General features: G+C 45.9%; 2 protein-coding genes across 7 annotated transcripts in view; one reads left to right on the forward strand and one right to left on the reverse strand.

The window, feature by feature from the left end:
- The window catches only part of LOC147021942 (phospholipid-transporting ATPase ABCA3-like), a 197,600-nt gene that overhangs the window by 124,346 nt on the left and 49,638 nt on the right, over nucleotides 1-23,616 (forward strand). For all 6 annotated transcript variants that reach the window (XR_015060999.1, XR_015061000.1, XM_085892392.1 and 3 more), the window contains 3 exons: nucleotides 15,622-15,841; nucleotides 16,332-16,490; nucleotides 22,645-22,817. Coding sequence is in view for 4 of the 6 variants with exons in the window: in XM_085892392.1 (XP_085748518.1) it covers nucleotides 15,622-15,841; nucleotides 16,332-16,490; nucleotides 22,645-22,817 (552 nt within the window). In the remaining 2 variants the exon portion in view is untranslated. The remainder of the gene's footprint in view (nucleotides 1-15,621; nucleotides 15,842-16,331; nucleotides 16,491-22,644; nucleotides 22,818-23,616) is intronic.
- Nucleotides 1-23,616, reverse strand: part of LOC147021943 (uncharacterized) — a 250,567-nt gene that overhangs the window by 70,698 nt on the left and 156,253 nt on the right. The gene's annotated exons all lie outside the window — the stretch shown is intronic.

Raw genomic sequence — 23,616 nt, forward strand, 5'->3', positions numbered from 1 at the left:
ATGGGCAGTGGGCATGGCATGGCAAAGGTGATCAGGCAAACACAGCCCGCAGAAGAAGGCCGCTGCAGGCAAACACAGCCGGCAGATGAACTGGCCGGCACAGGCCTTGAAGAAAAACAGCCAGCAGATGAAGTGGCCGGCACAGGCCTTGAAGCAAAACACGGCCAGCCGATGAAGTTGGCCAGCCTTTGCCGTTCAGTGGAGGTTGGTGGAGGGAGTGCGGTGGTGCTGGCCACTCGGAAGGCGGGCTCGGACCTACCTACCTGTCTCCCTCCCAACCTATCGCCTTTGCCTGTCACTGTACATACCCACTCCCTTAATTTGTCAAACCCCAATTTAGCCCCAACTTATTTTTTTATTATTATTATTATTATTATTTTTTTAATTTCCTTTTTTACTTCCCCACTATAAATCGTCCCCTAACCCCCTTTATCGTCCTTGTTCGGCTAACCTATCCTGTCACCTGGCCTACTCCCAACCCCTACGTTCCCTTCCCGGAGGGGAATAAGAGAGAGCTAGCGTCCTGTGTCGAGGCCCAACTCAAGCCTCAGAATGGCCTCCCCAGAGTTCAGCGATCTATAACCAAAGTGGGTCCAGCGGCCCACAACGAGAGCGAGGGGATGGATGGTGCGGAGGGGTACATCTCCTAATCTACCCCGGGGCTTGCAACAAGCGCCTCTCGCTTAAACTATTGGTTCTAACAACCCAGATTCCCGTCGCCTGTGTTGGTGTCCTCACAATTTCGGGCCTCGCCCCCCAATTTTCTCTCCGTGCCCTCACACGGTCTCCTGGCTGGGACACGTGGCTCCCTTTGGCAGGCACGACCCTCTGCCGAATCTCCCGCTATGGCACCCCCGGGCACTACACTGCCTCCGAGCCTACCAGCTCCCTAACACCGGGGAGTGCCCCCCATGGCACCTCCCCTGAAACGCACACGTGGCAGGCTGGCTTCCCAGGCCCCTTTCCGAGGGTCACCCTTGCCCACAACACTGCCCACGCGGCTAACGGCGCCCCGGGCCTCCGCACCAAGCAGACGCACCCGTGCCCACTACGCTATCCCGGCCCCCCATGGGCCCTTGGCCTACCACGGCCGACTAGCCTGGTGCCCGGGGTACCCACTCAGCGATACTCACCTTTCGCAGCCACGCTCCCAAGCCCGTCAACAGGGCTCCTGCACCCCTCCAAATGGGTTTCAAGCCTACATTCCCACCAACAGCAAACGACCTCCATTTTTGTTAATTTGACTAACCCAGCTAACTCACTTTACTCTGACCCCGGGGTCCCTTGGGCGGGAGTCACTCCTCCCCCCAATCACTCATCGCACCATGCATTCCCCATTCGCTCCACTCACACAGACCCGCTGGCCTCACTCACTCACCAAGTACTCACCTCACAACTCACCAACTCTTCAACACACACACCGCTGAACTCTGCCATCCTCCTAACTACATCCCCTAACTAACTCGTGCTCCCACGTCGTCCCTTAAACTACAGCACGTTCCTTTTAACACTACGTAGCTAAGCTACGTCCCCTCTACACATTCACTGTCTGTCACTGTTCTCAAATGTCATTTTATTTCCCAACCTAAAGCTCACTAAATCCCTCTAACTAATCCATTCCACGGACTCCATGAGGACTTTCCCCTGCCCCATGAAGTCGGTCTAACTAAGCTAACCCTTCCCCCTAACTAGTTTCCATCCTGTGCCCAGGTCAAGGGGGTCTTCCACCCCTTGCCCAGGAATCCTGTGCACCCGAAAGTGAGGCTTGCTTTTTTTTTTTTTCATGCGCAGCACATGCGCGGCAACTCGCGCACTTTGCACCTGCCCGTGACGTCATGCAGCTGCACGTGTTCCTCGTCCCTCCTTGGACGGTCCCATCCGGCAGGGATACCCCTCCTGCCGGATTCCAACCCCACGTGCAGCCATGACGTCACCGTGCGCATAAAAAAAACACAAGCCCCACGTCTCGAGGGGTTCCCCACGCGAACACATGTGCTTTGCCCGTTGGAGCTTAACACACACGATCGCGTGGAGAACCCGTCCGGTCCAAATCCATTTACCTGCCTAAACTTTGTCCGTCCGCGGGATCGGCAAATCCACCGCGTACGTTTCCGGACCGGGACTTCACTCTCGCAAGCGAGCACGTGGTGGTCTCGTGCGTTGCACAGCACGGACCGCGTGCTCACTGCTGGGTGAACCCGGCACGGTCCCCGAAACAACTACAGCCGCTACTCGGCTTTCTTTCCTCTGTCGCACTCGTCGTCGCCATTCGACCCACGCACACCTGCGTGTTACGACGCTCACACTCCACACCATTACATTCACACCGGGAGACGCGGCTGCGTGCTCCCGCATGCCAACCGACATCTCCCTCACATACCGCTCTCTCACACACACGGTCTCCCTTGCATAACCCATACCACTCACACGTGGTGCTCCATTCACTCGCGGTTCCTCATCCACACACCGTGCCTCACTCACACGGTGCCTCACTCACACACCGTGCCTCACTCACACACGCGGGGGCACTCACCCGCGGTGCCTCACTCACTTGCGGTGCCCCTTTTACACACGGCGTGCTGGGAAGCACGTACACCGGCACAATCGCCACCACACCACTCACACACGGGGTCGCTTCCACACACGGTGCCGCACTCACGCCTTGCACCACACACACAGGGACAACCACACTGTGGATTCGTGTCCCCACAAGGGTCTCCGGGGCCTCTATACCCCCCAAGCTCTCCGTGCACCTGTCCACAGCACCCGTCCCCTCAACCTCGCAAAGCACGACCGAACTCACCTGGTCGTGACTCGCCTCAAGGGGGCATACTCCCTCCCCTCGTTCCTGGAGGAGGCCATCCAGGTGCTCGCACTGGGTCCCTACACGCTCCGCGAGCTCACCCCCATTATCCTCCACTACCTCCGTGTGTGTGTGTGCGTCACTTACCTTGTCATTATCATGCAGTCTCTCCTCTATTTTTTTTTGTCTCCCGTGTCTCTATACATTTATAAGTTTCTGTTGTCCCCTCCTGTCTATTAGTCTCCGCTTCTTTCTGGCGTCTTTCCCTTATCTTTATGTAGGTCAACCTTGCTTTCTCCTTCAGTCGCTCCCGTCCTTCCCTGTTTCTCACTCCTTGCTCTTTCACGATCTCTGCGTACCTCCTCTTTGCTTTCCGTATTAATTGCTCTTTTCTCTCCCTCCCAATTACTTTCACCTCGTCTCTTGTCTCCCGAATTACTTTTTCCTTACCCGCCTCCACCGCGGGCCTGTCAGCCGTTACACCCCCTTCCAGCTCGTTTGCTCCCACACGTGGAGTCGCCATTCCCAGCTCCCTGGTCACGGCCTTCATGCCCGCCTGCAGGCATCGGCCCATGTTCTGCGTCTCACCCCGCAGCTTTTTCGTTTCTTCCTTCCTTTTCTTGTTCATGCCTTTCATTTCGTTTATAAATTCATGCGCATTCGTTTCCATTTGCTTGTTCATTGCCGCCAGCATGGCGTATAGCTGGGCCATGTCGGGTGCGCTTGGGTGAGCCGTTTCGGCAGGGGTTGGGGAAGGGTTTTGGTGGAGGGGGGAAGGGGAGGTGTCATACACCGCGGCCGCTGCCGCACCTATTTCGGGCTCTGGGTTCAGTTGGGCGAGTCCGTGTTCCTGCACAATCAACATTTCCTGCTCGGGGATTCCATCCTGAGCCATGGATTCTACACATTCTACATCCATTTCTAATACCCCCGGCTCCCGCTCGCCTTGAGAGACGCCATCTTGCTTCTCTTAAAGGGTTAATTTAGCTCGCTCGTAATTTGGAGGGAATCGGGGGTCGCTTCTCTCACCCCTGGACCGATTCCCGTGAATTTAGCTGGAGACAGGAGAGCCCGTTTTCCTGTTCTCCGATACCAGTGCCGCGAGGAGGGCGATGGATTTGTATCGCACGACCTGACACCAGTGTTACGGATTCGCGCCCGCCGGCGTGCTGACGGCCACGTAACTCGAATCGCGGCACGTCGCCCACCGGACGGACAATCCAGTCGTGACCCTCTCGGACTAACGCCGGGAACCAGTCACGGGTGGACCTTTCGGTCTCACTGCGATCGAGCCAATCATCCCCCGCGTGGGATAGGGTTGCTCGCCAAATTCGACCTACCTAAGTACCCACACGGAGGGTAGACCGGGCGATCGCACCTCGCCGCAGGTCGACTTCGGACACGGGCCACTTAAGCGACCCGTTCCGTACTATCGGGATAACCGAGCGGTGTTATCGTCGGCCTCGACGGTTCGATTAATTATCGGGCGTATTCAGCCCACTACCAACCCTTTACGTGAAGCAAGATGAGGATTCAATGAAAGAAATGACGAAGCGAAGCGGGAAACAGTTCAACACAAAGCACATTTATTCGCGATGAACGGAAAGCACACATATTCAATTCCACCAAAAGCACATAGAAAAGGAAAGAAACACAATGCAATTTTACACAAAAAGCAAATGCGACAATGCAGATCGAATACCGATGACGCGAGCACACGGCAACACTTATACAATTTTACTTCACAGACGGCGCCGACAACACACATTCCCAAAAACAAAAGAAAAGAGAACCCTCAAGGATGAGGCGGGCCTGAGGCCGAGACCGGGTCGGGCCTACCCGTCTGGTGATGAGACGCGGAGCGGCGATGGTGCCTCAACTCCGCGGGCCTCGCGGGCAGTGTCTGGTAGGGGGTGGGAAAGGGGCCCCCTTGGTCGCACTATCTCAGCACGGGGGGAAACAGGAGGGGGTTGCTGATGCTCGGGGGAAAGGAGGATTTCTACTCTGCCTCGAGTCCCGCGACGAGCGTCTCCACCTCGACCAGGTCGCGCCGTCGGCCTCCCTGGTGTGCAGCTCCCGGCACGACGCGAGCACCCCCTCGTCTGCCCTCGCCGCCTCTCCACAGCTCTGTCCCCTTCGCTCCGACTCGAACGCACACGACGACGACCAACTCCTTCTTGCTTCTTCTTCCCAACTCCACCGACTGCGAAGTCTTAACTCTTCATTGACTGACGAACGCGGTCGCTTATATAAGCCCCGTGGCTTCGCTCTCTCATCTTTGACCCCCTCCCTTCGACCTTTCACCTCGCTCCCCATTGGCCCGAGAAAAAGTGGGCGTGAATGCTTTTTGATCCATAAATTTGCATATATCGATCGCCCTCCAACGCCCTGGGGGCGGGGCCAATTCGCCCCTCGCTCACCGATTGGACGGCAAAAAGTGGGCGTGTGTCGTTTTTGATCCGTTTTTGAAGCACAAAATCCGTGATTTTGTACACGCTGTTCGGCGCGCGCCCTGCACGAGTCCAACACCGGTACCCACAGGCGGCGCAAGAACGGTGGCGATGCGACGGTTGCGAGGTGTGACGTGAAGGTCGTGGCGGTTGTGGTGAAGCGGCGTTGTGGTTGGTGGTTGATGTTGTGGTTGTGGTGGTAATCATGGCGGTTGGTCCAAAATAAAGATAGCAAAAGAAAAACGGCTATCCTGAAGAGTCGCAGCACGCATGAATGACATGTATTCCCACTAGACAACGGGTTTGGGCCTAACTACACATGTACTTACCGAGATACCTCACCTAAGGGACCTGAATTGTGGTTTGCGAATTTGGTAACCACAACAATATATATATATATATATATATATATATATATATATATATATATATATATATATATATATATGTATGTGCATATATATATATATATATATATATATATATATATATATATGTATGTGCATATATATATATATATATATATATATATATATATATATATATATGTATGTGCATATATATATATATATATATATATATATATATATATATATATATATATATATATATATATATATATATGTATGTGCATATATATATATGTATGTATATGTATGTGCATATATATATATATATATATATATATATATATTGTTGTGGTTACCAAATTCGCAAACCACCATTCAGGTCCCTTAGGTGAGGTATCTCGGTAAGTACATGTGTAGTTAGGCCCAAACCCGTTGTCTAGTGGGAATACATGTCATTTATGCGTGCTGCGACTCTTCAGGATAGCCGTTTTTCTTTTACTATCTTTATTTTGGACCAACCGCCATGATTACCACCACAACCACAACATCAACCACCAACCACAACGCCGCTTCACCACAACCGCCACGACCTTCATGTCACACCTCGCAGCCGTCGCATCGCCACCGTTCTTGCGCCGCCTGTGGGTACCGGTGTTGGACTCGTGCAGGGCGCGCGCCGAACAGCGTGTACAAAATCACGAATTTTGTGCTTCAAAAACGGATCAAAAACGACACACGCCCACTTTTTGCCGTCCAATCGGTGAGCGAGGGGCGAATTGGCCCCGCCCCCAGGGCGATCGATATATGCAAATTTATGGATCAAAAAGCCTTCACGCCCACTTTTTCTCGGGCCAATGGGGAGCGAGGTGAAAGGTCGAAGGGAGGGGGTCAAAGATGAGAGGGCGAAGTTACGGGGCGGATAAAAGGACCGTGTTCGTCAGTCCAGGAGAGTCGAGAGTCGGGGAGTGGAGAGGCGGAGAGTAGGAGAGTCGGAAACAGAGAGTCAAGACTTCGCGGGCGGTGGAGCTGCTCGTCGTGTGCGTTGGAGTCAGAACAGAGGGGACGGAGCTGTGGAAAGGCGGCGACACCAGACGAGGGGGTGCTCGCGTCGTGCAGGGAGCTGCACCCGAGGGAGGCCGACAGCGTGACCTGGCCGAGGTGGAGACGCTCGTCGCGGGATAATAAAGATCCTCCATACCCCGAGCATCAGCAACCCCCTCCTGTTTCCCCCCGCGCTGAGATAGTGCGACCAAGGGGGCCCCTTTCCCACCCCCTACCAGACGCTGTCCGCGAGGCCCGCGGAGTTGAGGCGCCATCGCCGCTCCGCGTCTCATCACCAGACGGGTAGGCGTGACCCGGTCTCGGCCTCAGGCCCGCCTCATCCTTGAGGGTATTTCTTTTCCTTGGTTTTGGGTATGTGTTGTCGGCGCCGTCTGTGAAGTAGAATTGTATAAGTGTTGCCGTGTGCTCGGTAGTCGGTATTAGCTCTGCATTGTGTTTTCGCTTTTATATTTGCTTTTTGTGTAAATTGAATTGTGTTTTTCTTTTCTGTGTGCATTTGGTGGAATTGAATATGTGTGCTTCCCGTGTGCCGCGAATAAATGTGCTTTGTGTTGAACTGTTTCCCGCTTCGCTTCGTCATTTCTCCCATTGAATCCTCATCTTGCTTCACGTAAAGGGTTGGTAGTGGGCTGAATACGCCCGATAATTAATCGAACCGTCGAGGTCGACGATAACACCGCTCGGTTATTCTGATAGTACGGAACGGGTCGCTTAAGTGGCCCGTGTCCGAAGTCGACCTGCGGCGAGGTGCGATCGCCCGGTCTACCCTCCGCGTGGGTACTTAGGTAGGTCGAATTTGGCGAGCAACCCTATCCCACGCGGGGGCCGATTGGCTCGATCGCGGTGAGACCGAAAGGTCCACCCGTGACTGGTTCCCGGCGTTAGTCCGAGAGGGTCACGACTGGATTGTCCGTCCGGTGGGCGACGTGCCGCGATTCGAGTTACGTGGCCGTCAGCACGCCGGCGGGCGCGGAATCCGTAACACTGGTGTCAGGTCGTGCGATACAAATCCATCGCCCTCCTCGCGGCACTGGTATCGGAGAACAGGAAAACGGGCTCTCCTGTCTCCGGCTAAATTCACGGGAATCGGTCCAGGGGTGAGAGGAGCGACCCCCGATTCCCTCCAAATTACGAGCGAGCTAAATTAACCCTTCACGAGAAGCAAGATGGCGTCTCAAGGCGAGCGGGTGCCGGGTGGATTAGGTATGTGTAATAGTAATGTAGAATCCATGGCTCAGGACGAGATCACCGTGCAAGAGAAACCCGTACCAGAAGGTTGGGAAAGGCATCGATGCCGTTCATCTGGTCGGTTTTTATTATAACTCCACCACTAAATGTAGTCAGTGGGAGTGGCCAGGGCAGGTGACAATACAGCACGTTATGGAACTCGTGCAGAGCATAATTGACGGAATGAAAGAAAGGAACAACGAAATGAAGAGAAATACGCAACAAATGGAAAATAAAAAAATGGATGGAAACGCACTCGAAGCGAAAAACCAATTAAAAGAAAGCCAGGAGGAGACAGAGGAGGGATTGAAGGTCGAAACGGTGGAGTGTGAGAAAAGACTTCAAGACAGGACGAAGAGAGTTGATAAGCTGGGACTGGAGGGAAAAACGGAGACAGAGGAACTAGGAAGACAGGTAGAAAACCACAAGCGCAAGCCGGAAGAACAGTTAGAAGCCAAAGCAAAGTCTGAGTGTGCGGAGATGAGAAAGGAATTGGAAAAGAAAGCTTCTGAGTTACAGAAACACCAAAACAAAGAGAGGGAATTACAAAACGAACTGAGAGTGTTAAAAGAGGAAAGGAAGAGAACGGAAAATGAAACTTTAAGAAACCACACTGTACAGATCGAACAGCTGGAAGCGAAGGCCAGACTAAAGAATGAGGAACAAGAAAGAGTAATGAAGGAAGAACGAATGAGACAGGAGAAAGAAATCAGTCAGTTGAAAGAAATGACGAGATTGCAGAAGGAGGAACAAGAAAGACAGTGGAATAGAAAACTGAAAGAGTATGAATTTGAAACTGAACGACAAAAGGAAAAAAATAGGTTTGAATACGAGGAGAAAGTAAAGGAGCAAGAAATGAAGCAGGAAGGAGAAATCAGGAGATTGAAGGACACAACGAGATTGGAGAGGGAAGAACGAGAGGAACAATGGAATAGAAAACAAAAAGAACATGAATCTGAGGTTGACCAATTGGAAGAAAAGCTGAGGCTGGAGTACGAGATAGACAAAGAACAGCGAATGAAACACAAACAGGAGATTAACCAAATGAAGAAAACCATGAAACTGGAGAAGGAAGGACAGGAGAGGAAACGAGGAAGAGTCGTGAGAGAACAACGAATGAAACGCAGGAAGGAAATGAGCCAATTGAAAGAAACGATGAGATTGGAAAACAAAGAGCAGGAGGAACAGTGGGAAAGAAAACAACAACTCTATGTGTGAAATTGAACAACTAAAACGGAGGGAGAACGAACAGCTAATGGGGCTCAGAGAGAAAGAACGACTCAGATGGGAAAGGAAAAGGAACCAGGAAGAGACAGAAAAAAGGAACCAGGAGAGAAAATGTATAGAGACACGGGAGACAGAAAAAATAGAGGAGAGACTGCACGGTGAGGACGGGGTAAGTGACGCGCACACACACACGGAGGTAGTGGAGGACAATGGGGGTGAGCTCGCGGAGCGTGTGGAGACCCAGTGCGAGCACCTGGAAGGCCTCCTCCAGGAACGAGGGGAGGGAGTATGCCCCCTTGAGGTGAGTCACGACCAGGTGAGTTCGGTCGTGCTTTGCGAGGTTGAGGGGACGGGTGCTGTGGACGGGTGCACGGAGAGCTTGGGGGGTATAGAGGCCCCGGAGACCCTTGTGGGGACACGAATCCCCAGTGTGGTTGTCCCTGTGTGTGTGGTGCAAGGCGTGAGTGCGGCACCGTGTGTGGAAGCGACCCCGTGTGTGAGTGGTGTGGTGGCGATGGTGCCGGAGTACGTGCTTCCCAGCACGCCGTGTGTGGATGAGGCACGGAGTGTGGGTGAGGCACCGCGGGTGAGTGCCCGCGCGTGTGTGGATGAGGCACCGCGGTTGAGTGCCCCCGCGTGTGTGAGCGAGGGACGGTGTGTGGATGAGGCACCGCGGGTGAGTGCCCCCGCGTGTGTGGATGAGGCACGGAGTGCGAGTGAGGCACCGCGGGTGAGTGCCCCCGCACGCGTGAGTGAACGGCCGTGTGCAAGGTCGCTGTGTGCAAGGGAGACCGTGTGTGTGAGAGAGCGGTATGAGAGGGAGATGTCGGTTGGCATGCGGGAGCACGCAGCCGCGTCTCCCGGTGTGAGTTTAATGGTGTGGACTGTGTGCGTCGTAACACGCAGGTATGCGTGTGTGGAATGGCGACGACGGCGACATGAAAGGAACGAAAGCCGGGTAGCGGCTGTAGTTGTTTCGGGGACCGTGCCGGGTTCACCCAGCAGTGAGCACGCGGTTCGTGCTGTGCAACGCACGAGACCACCACGTGCTCGCTTGCGAGAGTGAAGTCCCGGTCCGGAAACGCACGCGGTGGATTTGCCGATCCCGCGGACGGACAAAGTTTAGGCAGGTAAACGGATTTGGACCGGACGGGTTCTCCACGCGATCGTGTGTGTTAAGCTCCAACGGGCAAAGCACATGTGTTCGCGTGGGGAACCCCTCGAGACGTGGGGCTTGTGTTTTTTTATGCGCACGGTGACGTCATGGCTGCACGTGTGGTTGGAATCCGGCAGGAGGGGTATCTCTGCCGGATGGTACCGTCCAAGGAGGGACGAGGAACACGTGCAGCTGCATGACGTCACGGGCAGGTGCAAAGTGCGCGAGCTCTGAGTTGCCGCGCAGGTGCTGCGCATGGAAAAGAAAAAAGAAAAAGCAAGCCTCACTTTCGGGTGCACAGGATTCCTGGGCAAGGGGTGAAAGACCCCCTTACCTGGGGCACAGGATGGAAACTAGTTAGGGGGAAGGGTTAGCTTAGTTAGACCGACTTCATGGGGCAGGGGGAAGTCCTCATGGAGTCCGTGGAATGGATTAGTTAGAGGGATAATAGCGAGATTTAGGTTGGGAAATGGATTAATGGGATTATTTAGAGACCGTGACTGACAGTGAATGTGTAGAGGGGACGTAGTTTAGCTACGTAGTGTTAAAAGGAACGTGCTGTAGTTTAAGGGACGACGTGGGAGCACGAGTTAGTTAGGGGAGGTAGTTAGAAGGATGGCAGAGTTCAGCGGTGAGTGTGTTGAAGAGTTGGTGAGTTGTGAGGTGAGTACTTGTTGAGTGAGTGAGGCCAGCGGGTCTGTGTGTGTGGAGTGAATGGGGAATGCATGGTGCGATGAGTGATTGGGGGAGGAGTGACTCCCGCCCAAGGGACCCCGGGGTCAGAGTAAAGGTTTGACAAATTAAGGGAGTGGGTATGTACAGTGACAGGCAAAGGCGATAGGTTGGGAGGGAGACAGGTAGGTAGGTCCGAGCCCGCCTTCCAAGTGGCCAGCACCACCGCACTCCCTCCACCAACCTCCACTGAACGGCAAAGGCTGGCCAACTTCATCGGCTGGCCGTGTTTTGCTTCAAGGCGGAGGCCGGCCAACTTCATCGGCTGGCCGTGTTTTGCTGCAAGGCAGAGGCCGGCTAACTTCATCGGCAGTTGTTGTTGTGCTGCAAGGCCTGTACCGGCCAGTTCATCTGCTGGCTGTTTTTCTTCGAGGCCTGTGCCGGCCAGTTCATCTGCCGGCTGTGTTTGCCTGCAACGTTCTTCTTCTGCGGGCTGTGTTTGCCTGCTCACCTTTGCCATGCCATGCCCACTGCCCCTGTTCACCAGCCCCGTTCAATTTTTGCTTTGCCCCCCCTGTTCATTTCCATGTGCGCCAGGATCAAGGCAACAGTTTGCAAGCTGCGAGAACTGCCCTGTTGGCAGCTACAACACGGGCCTGCAGTGGCGACCCGTGCACCGTGTTTGTGTTCATGCATCCATTCGTTGCGCTCATTGCGTGTGCCACTTGAGCTGGCACAGAGACTGCGTTTGTGCAGCCCATGCACCGTTGTGGTTCACTGCGTTCAGTTCAAAAGGGAAGGCCTTGGACTGCGTGTGAGCAGCCAGCCACGTTCCCTGTCACCTGCATCGTTTGAGCCAGAGACTGCATGTGGGCAGCCTGGCTCCCTGCTAACTGCTTTCTTTTTGCAGAGTTCAATGATCCTGGGCCATGGTTTAGTGTAAAATTTGTAAGTTAAGGTTAAGATGTACTATAAATATGAGTGCGCCCCCGGCATGTATGTCTTAGCGCCGGCAATTTTATTTAAGTCGTCCGTGTGAGTGAGTTTGTTTAGATAGTTACGCAGCCCTCAGGTTATTTATTTTGGGGACACGAATACCATGAATGTCGCACTCAGGGATCCGTAGGTAAAATGTACTAGGGGAAAACTACACATGATGGCACACGAAAATTTGACGACTCGGGACGAGTCTGTAAAAAGGGGAGGGGGTAGTGTTGTGGTTACCAAATTCGCAAACCACCATTCAGGTCCCTTAGGTGAGGTATCTCGGTAAGTGCATGTGTAGTTAGGCCCGAACCCGTTGTCTAGTGGGAATACATGTCATTTATGCGAGCTGCGACTCTTCAGGATAGCCGTTTTTCTTTTACTATCTTTATTTTGGACCAATCGCCATCACCACAACCACAACATCAACCACCAACCACAACACCGCTTCACCACAACCGCCACGACCTTCACGTCACACCTCGCAACCGTAGCATCGCCACCGTTCTTGCCCCGCTGTGGGTACCGGTGTTGGACTCGTGCAGGGCGCACGTTGAACAGCGTGTACAAAATCACGGATTTTGTGCTTCAAAAACGGATCAAAAACGACACACGCCCACTTTTTGCCGTCCAATCGGTGAGCGAGGGGCGATTTGGCCCCGCCTCCAGAACGATCGATATATGCAAATTTGTGGATCAAAAAGCCTTCACGCCCACTTTTTCTCGGGCCAATGGGGAGCGAGGTGAAAGGTCAAAGGGAGGGGGTCAAAGGCGAAGCTACGGGGGGGATAAAAGGACGGTGTTCGTCAGTCAGCAGAACGAGAAGGAGTCGGAGGGAGAAAGAGTCAGAGAAGAGTGTGGAAGTCTGGAGCCCGAAGCCTGCAGTAGCTGGAGAAGCTGAAGAGAGTCGAACGAGGGGAGCCCAAAGAAGAGTCCAGGGTGGAGAGTCCAGAGGCGGAGAGGCGGCAGCGGCGAGGGCAGACGAGGGGGTGCTCGCGTCGGTGCCAGGAGCTGCACGCCCGAGGGAGGCCGGCAGCGCGACCTGGCCGAGGTGGAGACGCACACCAGGGATAATAAAGATCCTCTATACCTCGAGCATCAGCAACCCCCTCCTGTTTCCCCCCCGCGCTGAGATAGTGCGACAAAGGGGGCCCCTTTTCCCACCCCCTGCCTGACACTGTCCGCGAGGCCCGCGGAGAGAGGCGCCATCGCCGCTCCGCGTCTCATCACCAGACGGGTAGGCGCGACCCGGTCTCGGCCTCAGGCCCGCCTCATTCTTGAGGTATTTCTTTTCCTTGGTTTTGGGTATGTGTTGTCGGCGCCGTCTGTGAAGTAGAATTGTATAACTGTTGCCGTGTGCTCGGTAGTCGGTATTAGCTCTGCACTGTGTTTTCACTTTTATATTTGCTTTTTGTGTAAATGGAATTGTGTTTTCTTTTTTGTGTGTGCTTTTGGTGGAATTGTATTTGTGTGCTTCCCGTGTGCCGAGAATAAATGTGCTTTATTGTTGAACTGTTCTCCCGCTTCGCTTCGTCTTTTCCTCCATTGAATCCCCATCTTGCTTCACGTAAAGGGTTGGTAGTGGGCTGAATACGCCCGATAATTAATCGAACCGTCGAGGTCGACGATAACACCGCTCGGTTATTCTGATAGTACGGAACGGGTCGCTTAAGTGGCCCGTGTCCAAAGTCGACCTGCGGCGAGGTGCGATCGCCCGGTCTACCCTCCGCGTGGGTACTTAGGTAGGTCGAATTCGGCGAGCAACCCTATCCCACGCGGGGGCTGATTGGCTCGATCGCGGTGAGACCGAAAGGTCCACCCGTGACTGGTTCCCGGCGTTAGTCCGAGAGGGTCACGACTGGATTGTCCGTCCGGTGGGCGACGTGCCGCGATTCGAGTTACGTGGCCGTCAGCACGCCGGCGGGCGCGAAATCCGCAACAATATATATATATATGTATGTGCATATATATATATATATGTATGTGCATATATATATATATATGTATGTGCATATATATATATATATATGTGCATATATATATATATATATGTATGTGCATATATATATATATATATGTATGTGCATATATATATGTATGTGCATATATATATATATATATATATATATATATATATGTATGTGCATATATATATATGTATGTGCATATATATATATGTATGTGCATATATATATATATATATATATATATATATATATATATATATATATGTGCATATATATATATATATATATATATATATATATATATATATATATGTATGTGCATATATATATATATATATATATATATATATATATATATATATATATATATATGTATGTATGTGCATATATATATATATATATATATGTATATATATGTATGTATGTGCATATATATATATATATATATATGTATGTATGTGCATATATATATATATATATATATATGTATATATATATATATATATATATATATATATATATATATATATATATATATATATATATATATATATATATATATATATATATATATATATATATATATATATATATATATATATATATATATATATATATATATATATATATATATATATATATATATGTATGTGCATATATATATATATATATATATATATATATATATATATATATATATATATATATATATATATATGTATGTGCATATATATATATATATATATATATATATATATATATATATATATATATATATATATATATATATATATATATATATATGTATGTGCATATATATATATATATATATATATATATATATATATATATATATATATATATATATATATGTATGTGCATATATATATATATATATATATATATATATATATATATATATATATATATATATATATATATATATATATATATATATATATATATATATATATATATATATATATATATATATATATATATATATATATATATATATATATATATATATATATATATATATATATATATATATATATATATATATATATATATATATATATATATATATATATATATATATATATATATATATATATATATATATATATATATATATATATATATATATATATATATATATATATATATATATATATATATATATATATATATATATATATATATATATATATATATATATATATATATATATATATATATATATATATATATATATATATATATATATATATATATATATATATATATATATATATATATATATATGTATGTGCATATATATATATATATATATATATATATATATATATATATATATATATATATATATATATATATATATATATATATATATATATATATATATATATATATATATATATATATATATGTATGTGCATATATATATATATATATATATATATATATATATATATGTATATATATGTATGTGCATATATATATATATATATATATATATATATATATCTATATATATGTATGTGCATATATATATATATATATATATATGTATATGTATATATATATAAAAAAAACTGTCACCTTGATGTCGGTGTCATGTATATACACATCACTGACGTCACTGTCACCAGATGATGAGCAGGAGGTGGGATTTAACAAGAAAGAAATGGTTTTTAACGGAATGAATGTATTTTTGCAGATTCTTTTTGTGGCTTTTCAAATGGAAGGTTACACACATGGAACCAACATGGCTCTCTTGTTTTTCATCCTGGTGCTGTATGGCTGGTCGATCATCCCTCTCATGTACCTCATGAGCAACATTTTTTCAGTGCCAACAATGGCCTTTGTCGTTTTGTTCATCTTCAACATTCTTACAGGGACGGCTTCCTTTCTTCTTGTGTTCATCCTGAGCAGCCCTGGTACGTATAGTAATTGTTTATGTGATTTGAAAATGGTCAAGGAATGCCTGCTTTAAACGAATCTGTAATGTTTTTTTAAAAGCATTGCTCTTAGCATTAACAACACATATCATGCAAGTTAAAATCCAAATGAGCGCATCTTCTTTTATTGCTCAGATCCAACTTTGGAGTATTCCTCTGTTCATCTCCATAATATGGATGCAGAAGCTGTGGGGAGAGGGGACTTTATTGATCAAAGGAATGGGAGATGGAAGAATAGGGAGAAGATATGACTTGCGAAAAGAGGGGTTAAAGGGAAAATATATTGGAAGAGAAAAGTGGGAGAGGGAAAGTTTGGAGGAATGAAAATTCCATTCATATTGCATATGTCGTGTGTAAATGTCTCATTGTAGGAGTTAAAAGTAAGTTAATAGAGTTCACCAGTGAAGTTCCATTGCATATGATTCAATCGTCTGAGTTTACTTTTGCTTCTTGTTTGATGGAATCTCAGGTCTTGACCTCAAGCATGCGGCCGACATTCTGGACTGGTTATTTCTCTTGTTGCCCAACTACTGCTTGGGACAAGCAGTTAACAGCATCTACCAAAACTACAAGTTCTTGGGACTTTGCACTCAGAATATTCACGCTGAACTTTACTGCAAGATTCAGGGTAAGCATGCCCAACTGTTCAACTTTAACTCTTGACCAGTTTTGACAACACAATAAGTTTCTTTAAAAAAAATTACGTAATGAATTTCAAATAGCCATCAAATCCTTCTCAGAGTATAATCTCAAACCTGAAAGTGACAAATGAGTTTTGTTTACCACTAGCTGAAGTACCTAGCGTTGCCCAGGGAAAGTCAATGAAGTACTCTAGTAATTAAATTTGTGTTGTTGACAACAAATCACTACCAACCTCAACATATGATCTTCACAATACATATTACTCGATCGCTCCCAGGAAAAAAAATACAGGCAGTGTATAAGCATGACACGATCGAGGCTTAAAGGCCAATTATCTGGTTTTATCTGGGGTCAAGTTTTTATCCAAACATAGCCCTCAACCTTCCTCTGAATGAAAGAGGAGGCCATGCAAAGTTTGGTCACATTGGTTCCTGCAGGGTCAGAATGCATAAACAAACAAACAAGAAGGCATAATGCGGTAGCCTGCCAGGTATGATGAAAATCATGCAAATGACGTCACTGTCACGTTGACCTTTGAACATGGTTGCAATTTGATAACCTGTATCTTGAAGCGTTTCTGAGTTATCATCTTTTTTTGTCCATAAAACCCCTATACTTTAACATTGGCAACTTAGTTGCTATGGAAACGATGTTATACGTCACGGATTACCACCATTTTGGAAATGCATCATCTGTCCCCCCGACCCCTACAGAAAGCTTGCATTTTAATAATGATCGGATTATCAAATCTGCTCACGATTTGTAGGTGATGTTTTCCAACTCATTTGTGTCAAGTTTGACGTCACGTAGCACAAATACTTGGTCATATCTGTTTTATGCAAACGATGTCACTGTCACCTTGACCTTTGACATATATAATCAACAAACATTGACAGCCTCACTTTTGTCCTTCGGAATCTTCTGGTAAAGTTTGACAAAGACAGCTGGAAGCATTCGTGAGTTATCACAGTCGCAGACAAACATACAAATGAGACAGACCGACATATGATGAAAATTTTCAATTTTCTTCAAAACAACCAAACTTTCTTCTTTATATATTAGAGCAGAGTACCCAACTTCGATCTGGGTGAGTCAACTTTGCGTATCGCTTGCTGAAAAAAAGTATAGTCTGTGTTTTGCAAGAAGACGACAGATGTTTGTGTGGTGTGCACGTAAAAGGTTCGAGATGGTCTAAAGAGTTCAGTATGTTCCAACAGTAGTTCGTGTCTTAGGGGTCAAAAGGGTCTAATTTCTTAAACATGTAAAAAAAGTCTAAAAAGGTTCAAGTGGTCTAAAGTTCTCAATGGCCAAGGGTCCAAGTTGTCTAATCTGTCTGAAGGGTGTAGAAGGGGTCAAAATGGTGTTAATCTCGAAGCCCTAAGGGGTCTCAAGTGTCTCAAAGGTCTTAAGGGTGAAGGGATCGAAAGGTGTCTGAAGCATCAAAGGGGTCTTAAAGGTAAAAAGGGTCTTAAGGGTTTTATGGGTCCAAAAGGTATGAAGGGTCTTCGATGTCTTAATGCATCTTCAAGGTATTCGGGGTCTTAAGGGTCTTATGGGTATTTTGGGTTCTTCAGGATCTTGAAGGGTCTTAGGGGTCTTAAGGGTCTTTGGGTCTTAAGGGTTTGGGGATCTTAAGGGTCCTATAGGTATTTTGGGGTTTGAAGGGTCTTGAAGTCTTAAAGGTCTTGGGAGTCTTAAATTGTCTTCAAAGGGCTAAGGGGTCTCAACAGTCCAAAGGGTCGAAAGTTTAAAAGGTACATTCCAATAGTACGTAATTAGACGTACGTATAGTCAGGGTTCAACTGACATTCAAACAGTTCGTAATTAATGGACATATTTGTGTCTTCACGGATGGCTTCATGGATGGCTCAACAGATGGATGGAGTCTTAAGGGTGTTCGGGATCTTAGAGGGTCTTCAGGGTCTTAGAGCGTCTCAAGTGTCTTTGAGGTTTTAAAGGTTCTAAAGGGTTTTCAGGATATTCGAGGTCTTAAAGGGTGAGGTCTTGAAAATTTTTGAGGGTAATCTCTGGATTAAATGGTCCACAGAAAAATAATGACGTCATCAGTCACGTGATTTGGCAGCTATATTGTTTTTTTTTTTAACCTTCAAAAATCTTCTCTGAAGTAGCTGAATAGATCGAAGCAAAACTTTACCTAATGGCAGCCTAACCATGAGGACCAAAAGTTCCATACATGTGATGTCAGAGGTCACATGTTTTGGCAGCCATATTGGATTTACCCTGAAACCTCCAAAAATCTTCTTCTCCAGAACGGCTGGACAGATCAAGGGGAAACTTCACACAAATATTCCCCAAGCCTTGGAGATACCAGGGTGTTCACGAATAACTGATAAATTACATGCTATGGTCGCCATATTGGATTGAGTAAAAATCTTTAAAAAGTTCTTTCTCTTGAACCGATTAATCAATCGATGTGAAACGTCACAGTTACGATATAGTAGTGATGGGGAATGTATGTTTTAAATTTCAACCTGATCGGACGCATGGTCTGGCAGCCAAAATTATTTAATTTTTTTAATCTGTGTTCTTTTTGATTTGTTTTTTTGACATATTTTTATTTTGGAATAAGGCTCACTTGGCTGTGCCTGGATGGGTTTGAGGGTATAGGAGTAGCATCTGAAACCCAAATCCTATCCAAGTTCCTCCTGATTACTTCATCTTTGCTTTTTGCTTGTTTGGGTAGCAAGCTATTTGGGTAGTTTGGGTAGCTACTTCCACTATACCTATTTGGTGTTCCACTTGATTTGAATTGAATCTATTTTAATCCCATTCTTAATTTAATTGAATAATAATAATAAACGTCATGGGTCAGGGTCAGGTGTCCGATCAAAGTGGGGTTTCATCAAAGCGGGACGGCTTGGTACCCAGTCATCACTGCTAGCAGTTATAAAGTGGCAGTTCTAATTATATCTCTTATTAATTACATAACACACCAGAACACTAACACCACACAAAATACACCACACACAAGAAACACCACACAAAAGTCCTGGCGAGGGTCTGCAATCTCTGATTGCTATTTTTCTTCTTTAAATTGCATTTGTTTGTCTGAAAACGTCTAATTTTGTCAGATTTTTCTTGGGATTTGTTCTCGTCGAGTCTTAAATTATGTCAGCGACAGTCAAAAATGATATCACAAAAACAAAATCATAAGAATTGATCGTTGCATACCCCAAAAGGGTTTAGGTTTGTGAGATTTTTCTTGGGATTTGTTCTCGTCGAGTCTTAAATTATGTCAGCGACAGTCAAAAATGATATCACAAAAAGAAAATCATAAGAATTGATCGTTGCATACCCCAAAAGTGTCTCAAAGTATGGGTATTTTTAAAAACATTCATAGAATCAGAACCTGAGACCTCCACAAACACTCGACTTACCTTTTTCTTCTCAGGAAACACTCGTCTCTCCAATTATTCACACATACACCAAATCGCATAACCACAGCGCCGACTGAGAACCACCATGGAACAAAAATGATGGTGGCAATTTGATTTTGATGCCCCTCCCTGAATGGGGGAAGCCCCGCCCTGAACGGACAGACAGACTGGTGGAGAATATACGTAGATATAGATATAGATATAGTTTTATTTATCGAAGTTATTTACTAGTTTATGGTTGCATCATTCATTCATTCCATTCCATTATTATTTATTGGCCATGTAAAACATGGAAAATTTTCATCCACTAACATTCCAATTCAAAAAGGGTGCATCACATCCTTTTCGCATTAGCATTAAACATGTTCAATGAATTGGGCACAAATAAGAGTCTCAAACGTCAACACAAGGTAAGTGGCTCACGAAGGCGAATGCCTGAATGATTACAACAAAAACAAACATGAGGTTGTTGTGATGGGTCTTGCATTATCTTGGGATTGTTCAACACAGCACGTTTCTCCTATCCAAGCACATCACCTCCCTATAGTGACACACACACACACACACACACACACACACACACACACACACACACACACACACACACACACACACACACACACACACACACACACACACACACACACACGTTGATTGTTATATTTTGGCTGTGAGTATAAACTTGCACATGCCATTCTGACATGTAAGAAAGTATCACCACCACTTATTCCTTTTCCTTTGAGGTTCATCATAGAATATGGCACATAATATGCACTACATATTGATCAGAGTGTCTCGATTGATGGGAAAAGTTTAAACTAATTTATCAATTTAAACAATATTTGATGGACTTTAAAATGGTCAATTGTGTTGTACTCTTGGTTTCACTCCGAGCCACCCACCGGTGGTTTCATACCACCCACCGCAAGTTGGTGGTGCAACATAGGACGGTGAAGGTTGAATTTGTCCAAAAAGAGGGCAAATAATCCTGGTTGTGAAATTAAATTTGGCATCAACATTACTCATACCTGTTCTCCAGTCATTTCAAAATTGATTATTGAGCTTTTCAATGAAGCGCAAGAAGCAGCGGACTTAAACAGGAGACAGACAAATGCACGGACAGATACCATGGTTCACAATATATAAAGTTCAACACAGAAACGTCAAAGGAACTTCAACACAGAAACAGACCACTTGGCCCATCAAGTCTGCACAATGGTTGCCAACCTGACAGATTTTTGTTATCTGCTCGTGGAAGAGCTAGAACACTAAATTTATCAGGATGCACCAGGACAAAAGGAACAGTATTGCTGGTGGGGGGGGGGGGGGATACCAACAGTGGAGTTGAAGGACAAAATAGAGGGAGAATTGGACAAACAATGGGGTAGGGAGGAATGGGGTTCAGGTCTTCCATATGACAGCTGGGCTGCCGGATAGCTCTCATTTCTTGGAAGCGTGGCTGTGCCGCTGATACTGTGCCCCTCTACCAGTACACCTGGTACTCATTTTGCTGACAGCAGAAGGATGACAAGCTGAGTCATCCCCACCTCGTGTTAATTCAGCAGCCAACAGGGTTCAAACTTAGGACCCTTAGATCCCAAGCCAGCCACCCTAACCACAAAGCCAACACCTGGCGTTTAGGAATGGGGTGGACAGAATGGATATTGAAGGAAACTTCTTCCTCCCCCCCCCCCCTCTCTCTCTTTCCCTCTCCTTCAGCTGTTAGTTTTATTTATTAAATTTGATGTACCGTACCATACTCGTTACTGAGCATCTGTGCCATTGAAGCAGCTAACTGAGCAAGGGTTATGCTGGGTGAAACAAATACATCAAATACCACTAACCTTTTAAAGTGGTAGTTGATCCGCCGTGAATAAATGAAGAGTTAAGGTTTCGGGCTTTACCTTTCGTCAGAACAAGGAAAGGGAGGATCCTGACATCACTGGCAACATTGAAAATTGACACTCTCAGGCTTTTTGACACTTTGTGATTGGGAAAAAAAAAGTCGATTTTTTTCCCCTTCAAATTACAGTGTGATTAATGATTTCAATGGTTTTTAGAAAAATTAATTGTTTTGTTTCCCCTTTAAGCACAATCTTTGGTTTGCCTTACTGGCCAATACTTGAATTCTTGCTCCATTTTGGTTTATCGATCACTATGCCCAAATACTCATGCTTAGAAACTTGTACAAAACTATGGTTATGAATAATTTAAGGATCATAGCCACCTGATAAATTTGAGCTTTTTAGAACTCAAACCTCTGTTCACATTCTAATTGTACATACTTTGTAGATGTACTCAGTTGAAAAAATGGAGAACGTGTACTACTGGTTACCACTACGTGTCATTTGTGGCCTATATTACATATTCTGTGCAGTCAAACAAACAAACAAACAAACAAACGCAAATGCAATACCCTCTCCTTCGGTGAAGATACAATCGTAATGATATTACGTGATTGTTAATAGTGAATAATGCCACATTATATAAATGGAGAACCCTTTTCATTGAGAACGCAAGAGATGTGATTAGAATAACATGGACAACCATTGACATTTGAGTGTAGTCCAAATCTTAACCTCATGTTAGAACAACGTATGTTCAACACTAATGCATGTTAAAACATCTTTCTTTTGTACATTTATTAAAGTGAGTCTTGTTGATGTCGAAAAATGATTTTCACATTGGTGTCTTTAACAATAACTGATTGATTGTGACAACAATGATGATGTCGTCGACCAGGCTATGTATACCAACGGAGCTATATTGCATGGGAGAAATATGGTGTGGGTCGGTACCTGGTATTCATGGCCGCAGAAGGATTGATCTACTGTATTATGGTGATCCTTTTTGAGTACAACTTGCCAAGCCATTGTGTCTCCACCATCTCAAGCATTATGTGCAAGTTTTTCAAGGTAAATTGCATGTTTTGTCCCATCTCCAATCTGATGAACCCTGGAGAGCAAAACTACCACAATAGCACTTCCAAATGTCTTCTTACATTGAAATGAGTGCTCTAGCTCATGCATTTGGAACAGGCTTATTGGATATCCATGATGCTAAGTTGAACCATCATCTTTCTTATTTAATTTTATGGAATCATGTTTGATTGAACTGTCGCATTTTCATCATTTTTCTTCTTTCCTTGCCAGCTAACAATGATATCTTGTATTATCATAAACCCTCACGTAACTTAAACCTCCGTTTCACTGCCCCACTTTTCCATCACCTCGCTCTTCCATTAATCTCCCGACTGGGTAGGTCCAGAGGCAAGTCGGTGGTCTTTCTGTCTTCCACTGTCTCTTCTCCAGTCTGCCCCCCCTGCTCTCTGTGATATTTCCCCCATATATTTCCTCACGGGGCTCAACGTCCACCAAAACCCCCCTTCTGGTGAAACAGCCAAAATCAAGAATCACTGCTCACCTTCACTCTTTCATTCCTATTTTTCCCACCTCTGGAACAAGCTCCCCCACTCTCTTCAATCCCACTCTTCCCTCCAGGTCTTCAAAACAGCTGTTCACCACCATCTCATATCTTACCCCATCCAAAACCACAATCTTTTCTATCCCTGTTAATCCACCCCAAACCCACCTCCTTCAACTTCCCTGTTTTCCTTCCTGAAAGTCCCTGTGGTACCATCCTGTTTGCCCCATATACCCCACCCCATCCCTCTCCCTTCCACATACATCCTATCGTCTCTGTTCCGCTCTATTT

Source organism: Eptatretus burgeri, chromosome 8, assembly GCF_056783735.1.
Source record: "Eptatretus burgeri isolate ZD-2024b chromosome 8, Ebu_testis_v1, whole genome shotgun sequence".
In the NCBI taxonomy this organism is placed as follows: Eukaryota; Metazoa; Chordata; class Myxini; order Myxiniformes; family Myxinidae; genus Eptatretus; species Eptatretus burgeri.